Below are 9,249 nucleotides of genomic sequence, written 5' to 3'. Positions count from 1 at the left end.
ATTTACTCATTTACTGTGATCTCCATCAGCTAAAAAAGACCAGCTATTTAGATCTTGATAAGACTTTTAAGATAGTTTCATATTATTAATTTAAAATTTTGTTGATCAAATTAAATCTATGAGTTTAAATTCCGAGTCCATATTATTTAATTATGTTAAATATTTGAAGGAAAATTTTTATCATTCATAATTCTATTTAATTTTAGTTGATTTTTCTTCCAAAAAAATAACTGTTGTGCTTTCTTAAAAAAAAAAGAATTAAACATTTTTTAAGAAACATATTAATTAAGAAAGCTAAGCTTATTGACAAAGAAAAAGGAAGGCTAAGGCCATAGTTTACTTATTATATAGATGTATAAATAAATCTTATAACATTTATATATATAATCATAAATATAATATACTATATATTATTTCATAAAAAATGTTTTTTTTTTCAATTATAGCTATTACAACGTTTAGAATTAATCTATGCTTTTGACCTCTTTTAGGTTACAAAAGGATTTATATTTTCACATTAAGTTAATCTGCTTTTAAGAAAACATTAAGTTAAGTTAAGCCTAAAGAATATAAAAAAAAAGTTTATTATAAGTAATGTTGGAAATTTCATATTGACTAACGACCGGAGTAAAATAGATCACATAAATAAGAGACAGTATTTAACTTTTAAGTTAATTTTTAAAGTTAAGATAATCCCAAATTCAAATTTAAGATACGAGAGTTTTGGTGTATTGAGACAAAGGACAAAATAAAAAATTGTTGGTATAAGTCTTAAATTTCTTAATCAAAGTTTGGAATTCGATTCTTAGTTTAGATATGGAGTTGCAACTACAGATACCATTTTGTTGGTATATAACTCTTAACTTTATAAGTGCATAGTTTTATACCAATCAACGTCGAGGAATCTTTATTAACAAATGTTTATCTTTGATTGTAAGATAGTTATCATTCCATAAAGTAAAAGTATATGCATGATACATGGACTCCTACCTAGGTCACACTTAAGGACACTTTGTCCTCGATCTAGTTGACCATGATGTGTACGTCTTTTGTCTTTGTTCGACATCTTCATCCATTATTAATGTTCACACACAAAGGGAGAAAGAGAGTGAGAGGAAGCAATAGAACAATTAATGAGTTAAAGTACACAACCAGAAATATGTAGCTCTGCATCAATAATTCATATATATAGTATTAGGTGACAAATATGTGAAAAAAACCTAGACATATTTATGGAACTTCAGCAAGCATCGCTTAATAGAAGTGCGCCTGAACTAGCAAGGTTCAGGTTTACCAACAAGAAAAAATCTACACCTTTTGTGCAAAAGTTCAAGAAATAATTAATGCATGGAAATAATTGAGCTCATTGATCATTAAAGAGATTCCCCCCGTTAAATCAAATGTACTATAAATAGATAAAATTAAATTTATATCTATATTGATAAATAGTACCAACTTTCAAGGCTCCCATCCTGAAGGAATAATAAGGTTTGAAACTATTTGGTTGCTTGATGCTGATGATGAAGTTGTTGAAGAAGGCAACGATGACATGAAGGCCTCAACGTACTCTAATTGATTTGCTGCCACAGTTAGATCTTCTGGATAACACTGAAATTTTGTTGTAGTAGCCTCATGTTGTTCCTGGGAAGTAGATGAGTATGGGATGCTACAAACATAATCCTCAATGCTCTTACTGACTTTTGGGACAATTGGTTCTACTAATGGACCTTCATATTGCTGCAATACCATGGGGTTGATGAATTTGTCAACAACATAATGTAAAGTGGTATCATCACTTTTGGTAATTTGATTTTCTTGATTTGGATTGAGATGCAGAGCCACACAATCCAATGACCATGTGTCATTATAAGAGGATGGATCATTGGAAGATGGTAGTACTATTTCTGGTGTTGGAATATTCTGAATATGAAGGAAATTGTTGGCATTGTAATTGTTAATGTCTAACTTAACATCATTATTAATATGATCAAAACCTTGTGGGATTGAAGATGGTGTGGTGGGAAGGTAGAGCTGGTCTGTGTGATGATGAAAGTTTAGGATCACATTAGGGTTTGCAGTAAAAGGGAATAAACTTTCCATGGAACCAATATTGCCGGGGCTGTGAAAATCAGAAAATGTGGCTAAAGAAGGAATAACATCATGAGAAAGCAGTTTCTTCTTTATGCTTGAATTCCAAAAGTTTTTCACCTCATTATCTGTTCTTCCAGGTAGGTGCTTGGCTATCTGAGCCCACCTGTACCAAAAAAGTTTACTCTTGTTGAGAAAAAAGTAGATAAAGCAAACTTTTGATAATAATGTTGATGATGATGATGCACATGAATAGAACAAAAAAGAAAAGTAGAAAAAGAAGGGGAATGTGGCTAGCAATGGTTATACCTGTTCCCTAAAATGCTGTGGAGTTCAATAATGAGGGCTGCTTCTTCAGGAGAGAAACTTCCACGTTTCAAATCAGGTCTTAGATAATTTATCCATCTTAATCTGCAACTCTTTCCACACCTCTGAAGGCCTAGGCACACATCATGAAATGAACACATAATTAATAAGAAACTCAAAGTTTTAAGACCTACTTAATGAATAAACTGAGAAACAAAAGGGTGCTGAAAAAAATATTAATAGTAGGGTAGACTTGTTAATTATATATGTATATATATACCTGCAAGTTTTGGGACAGAGCTCCAGCAACCATGTCCATAAGTTGTGATGTAGTTGATGAGTTTTTCATCTTCTTCAGGTGACCATAGCCCTCTTTTGACCTTCTGCTTGTTGCAGCAAGAGTGATGCCCCATCTCTTTCTTTCTTTCTCTCCCTATCTGAATTTTTAGTCTCAAAGTACTAATACATCCAATGGACACAACAACAATATCAGTTTTTATGTTATTTGTGAAAAGAAAAGATGAGATAATGAGGACAAAGGAAAACTAGCTCTAGTTTCTAGCTTTTAGCCCGAACTCACAAAGAGGTTGCATTAAATAGCAATGAAAAGAATGCAAACTTAGCACAGAGAAATGGATGATATGATGCAGAAGCAGAAGTGAGTGTACACTGAGGTGGTGAATTTAATGTGGAGGGTGTAACATATGGTGGCCCAGTTAAGGTTTTGTGGAATAGAGCTAAAAGCTGCTGTGTCACCCTGCAAGAGTTGTATGTCTTATAAAGGATCCTTCATTGCTCACTGGACTAATGGGGTGTACACGTGTCACACATGCAGGTGGTAGGACCCTATGTGGTGGCAGGTCCCACCTTAATTGGACATATATTATGTGCAGACGAACAAAGCTTTTTAAACATAAATATTGGTGAAACTTGATATATTTTGCTGATGGTTTAGCTTGCCAATTTTGTCCTTTGAAAATGGTAACAATTAGAATAAAAAAAAAGTGTGTGGTTTTAACCGATGAGATTGTGTTTGGAAGGGATCATGAGCATCTCCTGCGTTAGTAGCAGGATTTTCTTTGCAGTTAAAATTTAGACCATTTGTACGTCATATATATTCTCTCTTTAGGAACAGTACATTAATGGACTTAATGTATGACGGTATAAAATAAATTTGATGAAATATTGTTATCTAATTATAAATTATGAATAATATAATTTTTAAGATAATCATTATTATATATATATATATATATATATATATATATATATATATAACAATTTATAATAAAGATATGATCATGTAACGTCTAAATCTGTTTCTCATATTAATAACTAATGAAAGGTTGAGATTTGAGTAAATTTTAGTTGCATACATAATTGGCCAGATACGTTATTTGATTTGGAAGAGTAAATGATTTGATATGGATCACTTTTCCAACTACTGGAATTCGTCAAATCATTTCTTTCAGGTTAATTTAATGTTGTTTGACTGTAGTAAGCTAATTAAAGGTAACATAAAGACATATAGCTTTAAGAAAGAACAAAAATGATGAGGTGCTAACTACGAGAAATATGTCTCTTTTATTGAAAGTCTCCATGCATGTACGTATTTTCAAAAGATCTCACATGAAAATCGTTCCTAATTAATTAAAGGTGGAGTTAAGTCGAAGACATAGAGTGGTCAAGGGCCTAACACAATTTGCTAATTATTTTATCTTTACTACCGCAAAAGCGTGCTCTTCCGTACCTTTTCCAGAGTAACTTCATGTATAAAGTCTGATTTCCTTTGCAAAAAGAGGGGGTACATGCACCAAGGTTTTGTACATCCGGTAAAATCTCAGCATTAGTGCCTAATTTTGTGGATAAATATAGTTAATTTTGATTTAAAATTCTCACATTTTTTTTTACTTCAGTACCACCTGTCTAAACTCTAAAGAGAGTCGATGTATTGAAAATTTGAAATATTCCGATCAAAGATAAAATAAATAAATTATATACTAAACAAACTGATATATATTCCCCTCATGTTTTCTTGTTTTGTTTTTAATTACGAAGAATCCTAATATGGTAAATATTTATCCTTAATTCTCTAAAGTGAGTAAATCTATAAACTGAGAAAATAACAAGTGTATCTACTATTATTTGAATTAAAGAACTTCAATATTTTAACTAATCTATCAACATTAGATTACGTACCCTCTCCTTTCTCATCATTTTACACAGTTGATCACCTTATGAAAACTTTTAAATTGTATACAACAGTCCCACAATGGAAATTTATCTGGCTGTAAAATAAAATTAATGGTCGTATTGTTGTGATGACTAAAAAGATAAACCATGATTTTCTCCTTTTGTTTAGATCAATATTAGCATTTGATAACTTTGAGAAATGACTCTTTGATAAGTGCTAAATAATTGTACTTTGATAATAAAAAATAAAATAAAATTATCTTTAAAAATAATTATTTAACAGTTATTTGCGCTTAAGTGTTAAAGAATTAATGTTTTGTTAAATCTTGACTGTAGATATAAAAAATGGAGATACTAAAAGCAAAAAGTGGAGGAATAACAAAGAAAAGAAGAAATCTGTAACAAGGCCCAGCTCAGATGCCTCGCTCAGCGTGCAGCTTGCGTTGAGCGGGACTGAAGACACAGGCGCTAAGCAAGGACATTAAGCACGAGATTCAGCACTTGTGCTAAGCGGGCAATAGGCGCTAAGCGGGCACAATAGAAACTGAACGCGTTAAGCAAGAGGAGCTCGCTAAGCATGCGATCCAGTGTGCGCTAAGCGAGGAAGGACGTGCTAAGCGAGCCTACAAAGACCCAAAGCCCACTTCAACAACTATAATTAAATAGAGAGTCAGGCTAAGTGGAAAACACCACCCCCTCAACCTCAGAGACTCAGAGCTCTACAATGAATATATTTTAAGCCTGAGTATCTCAAATGGGGGAAATCCTCCCTTTCTTTCCTCCCTTTCTTTCTTTATTTCACCCCTTCTCATTGGAAAGTCCTCATGGCCATGAGTGACTAAACCCTTAGTTAGGGCCTGACAGGCCTAAAAACCAAAACGATGTATGATGTACTCTTCACTATTTATCAATGCAATACCAAGTGTTTTCTATCATATTATCTTTTCTGTTTATCTTTCATGCATTATTCGTCTTTTCATTCTTTTAGGGGTTAGATGCTTGAAAGAGGATAACTTCTAAATATGATTTAAAAGAAAATATGCATGCATTAGTTTTGGGGGTTAGATGCTCAAAAGAGGATAACTTCTAATAGAACAAAAAGAAAGGATTTCATAAGAAAGTCATTGCTAGACATAGAATGATAATTTTATGCCCATGAATTTTTGCGAACATCTAAAATTTATACTTCATGCATTTTATTTGTTGAATCTTTTCAAAGGAATTTGGGAGATAGATAAATAAAATAGATTTGTCATCGTGAGGAATCATGGACAAGTAAATGAATAGATGTGGGTAGGATAAAATCACCTGACTTGGTAAAGAAAAATCATAAAATCATACATCCTAGGCATAAGACACTTGCCAACGAGTTAACACTCTTCAAAGTTTTTCTTTCCTAACATAATGGTCTGGTGTACAACTTAAACCCATATATTACATGTGACTAGCTTCGTGTGTGAGTGAGTGTGTGTGTATATATATATATATATATATATATATATATATATATATATATATATATATATATATATATATATATATATATATATGAGATAAATATGTATGTCTAAGATCTAACTTATCTTGTGATCACTTTTAGTAAAAAATTATTATTTATTTAATTATTATATTTATTCTTTTATTAAATTATTAAATTGATAAGTCCTTGATTAAAATTAGATATTTGTTATCATGATAATGAGAAATAAGTCATTTATAATTTTAATCTAAATTATTTTTTATTATAGGATTATTGTGAACAAGACATCGATAATTTAGATAGATCAATATATATGTAATGATTTTTATTGGATAAAGATTAATAAATCTTATTTATTAAATTGCATATACAAATGATGTACATGTGGATGTCTTCATTGAATTGACTCAATTGAGATTTTCTAATGGTTAAATTTATCATAGACGTCAATAGAAAATTTTCAAAAAGAGATTTAATAGTTTTCTTTTACTTGAGACTGTCATAGTAATTAACAAGTTATTTGTTATGTTTTGATTCTAGACACCTAATGCTTTAAAGCACTTGTTGAATGTACATTGGATATCATTAAACACTAATAGAATTAATGATTAATCAAGAAAAAATCCATCAACTCTTGGTAATGAGTTTGAGCTTTATGAACAAAATTTTATACTGACTAGGAAAATTAGATGAAAGAAGAAATGAATTTTTTAAGACATTATAAGTTAACTAAAAAAAAAATAAAAGTTTACCAGTGATATCATACTCTAGAGCCGGTCAACCCAAAACACTAAAAATGAAAGGAATTATTATACTATTTTTCTAATGGTTGTTGAAAGTAACATTACTTCATGTTATGCGAACATTAACGAGTGATCTAATATCTGTTAAGAAAATTATTTTAATATTTGATGATCAATTAAATTAGAGAATTTAATATGATCAAATAATTAATTAATTTCCTAGGTGAAATATTATTATATTTTTTGCTAGTACCGAAAATATAAATAATATAAATATTTGGTGAAAAAAAAAACAAACTGGGGTTTCATGTTTGGAATTTGGTTTGAAAAATTGTTACTTACAAGTTGAATTTAATCAATTATTATTTCAAATTTCAAATTGATAAATAATTTGCATAAAAAAATAACAATAAATAAGATTTTAAAATGACTTAAAAATAAAATAGCTATTTCAATTTTAACACAAATCTATTATTTTCGGCGTGCTACAAATGCAGCCTTAGGTTGTATATTGGAAGGGACCGATTATCACTTCTCATTCCCTCGTAACACTACTTATTGTTCTACCTTTAAATTTGTTAACAAATAGATTTATAACGTAAAAAAATAATTTTTGTAATACATACGTACTTTCAAAATTATATGTAAGTTGATTAATTTGTAATTAATTGATATGGTATGCAAATACTTATACTAAAAGTGTATTTAAATTAAACTTTTAAAACTAGATAACAAAAATATAATTTCTTTAATTTTAAGATGTGTGTAAATAAGAAATAAATGAAAAATAAAATAATATATATATATATATATATATATCAATTATTAGCTTTCTCATGTACCGACAACACAAGTCTTATCATAATAATATCACCCCAGGATTATTTTTTTAGATTTTTTTAATGTGTCTCAACTGAAAATAGTTAACATCTTGAAATTTGAATCATAGCTTTCTGAAAAGGTAAGCATTGAATTTTGTTGTGTTACTCAACTGAAAATAATTGCATATACGTATAGTGATTTGAAGATGGTTTCGTTAGGTTCACATCACCCTTAACTTAAAAGGCATCAAACATATTTTAATATTAAAATTTTTTATATTTTTAGATAAACATTATTTCTAATAAAAATGTTATTTTTATATTTTGTCAATTGTACAATTGCAGAAAATGATTATTACTTCAGAAGTTTTCTTCTGCTTTATATTTTTTAATTATAAAATCTAGAACTTATTAATCTTTTAAGAGATATCTCCACCAAATAAATTAAAAAGAGAGCGTTATAAGTTTTAATCAACAAGTCATTGGTCCTTAAATAGAACATTTGTATGTGAAACTTTTCCTTTAGAAATTTATACGAGTTGACATGATCACTGTTACATTGGCAAATGCAATCTAGACTCTTACAAATAATATAATTGTCAAATCAAATTTATTCTAGTTTTGATTTTTCTAATTTAAATCATTCAATACTCTATTTTTAAAATATTCAACTTAATTCTTTAAGTTTTGAAAAAAACACAATTGGCTTGCCATGACTCTAATTCATGCGACATCTTTTATACACACATCAGTGTCTGCATCGATCTGCCCTTGAAAGAAAGAGAAGTATACTGTTTTGTCGTCACTTTTGTCTGTGACTGTTACATTCGTGGAGTAGATCGAGATAATGAGGCAAGCAGATCCTAATCCCACGTATTTTAGAAAAATATAAAGTTGATTTGATGATTTTAAAAAAATTAAGAGAAAAGAGAGTAAAAAGAGAGAAAACAATATATTAAAGTGAGTTTCTGCGGTGTCCTAAATAATTTAGAGGTTTTGATATCATTAAATTTTTAACTAATAAATTATATGTTATATTCTTATTAATTATTATTGTTTTTTAAATTAATTCTTGATTATTATTTTTAAAAATTTTAAAATTGTAACTTTTTAAAATTAAAAAATATGATTAAAAATAACTTTAGAATTATGAATCTAAAATATTTTTAATTACTTTCAATACTTTTTAAAAAAAATCTTTTACTCTCAAATTATTGGAGATACCATAAAAACTCTCTATATTTAAACAAAAAAAAGCCGTTTTCAATATAAATGTACAATTTAAAAATAGGAAATAGACTGAAAACAATGATTCAATTTTGTAATTAAAAAGTGACAACAAAAAATGAAAATAAAAAATAAAAGTGTAAGTAAAAAACTCCCTAAGTTTTATAAATTTCTAATTAAAAAAAAACTGAAATAACACATGAAAAACTAAAAACTTAAAAAAAGGGTTTTTTTAAGAAGAATTGATTCTTTTATTAGAAAATCATCTTGTGCCAACACATTATATATATATATATATAACCATGCCAGTTACCTAGGATGTCATGTAAACCTATGTACAAACACATTTTAAATAGTAATGGTAACAAGCACGTTTCTTTATTACTTTATT

General features: G+C 28.8%; 1 protein-coding gene across 1 annotated transcript; it reads right to left on the bottom strand.

The window, feature by feature from the left end:
• Nucleotides 1–1,163: 1,163 nt before the first annotated feature.
• Nucleotides 1,164–3,134, bottom strand: LOC100785147 (transcription factor MYB24). The gene is made up of 3 exons (XM_006582944.3): nt 2,675–3,134; nt 2,398–2,527; nt 1,164–2,254 (listed from the first exon to the last, which is right to left on the bottom strand). The coding sequence occupies exons 1-3, from the start codon at nt 2,805–2,807 to the stop codon at nt 1,459–1,461; spliced, it is 1,059 nt and encodes a 352-aa protein (XP_006583007.1). The 5' UTR covers nt 2,808–3,134; the 3' UTR covers nt 1,164–1,458.
• Nucleotides 3,135–9,249: the final 6,115 nt, after the last annotated feature.

Source organism: Glycine max, chromosome 7, assembly GCF_000004515.6.
Source record: "Glycine max cultivar Williams 82 chromosome 7, Glycine_max_v4.0, whole genome shotgun sequence".
Classification (NCBI taxonomy): Eukaryota; Viridiplantae; Streptophyta; class Magnoliopsida; order Fabales; family Fabaceae; genus Glycine; species Glycine max.
Note: the sequence above shows the minus strand (reverse complement) of the source record. Positions and strands in the feature narration are given on the sequence as shown.

Bases quoted from the DNA above. Each gene is read 5' to 3' on its own strand.
- LOC100785147 (XM_006582944.3), bottom strand. From the start codon at position 2,807: ATGGGGCATCACTCTTGCTGCAACAAGCAGAAGGTCAAAAGAGGGCTA. The intron at 2,528-2,674 runs GTATATATATAC...ATGTGTGCCTAG, and splicing joins CTCTGTCCCAAAACTTGCAG to GCCTTCAGAGGTGTGGAAAG. The intron at 2,255-2,397 runs GTATAACCATTG...TTTTTGGTACAG, and splicing joins CACAGCATTTTAGGGAACAG to GTGGGCTCAGATAGCCAAGC.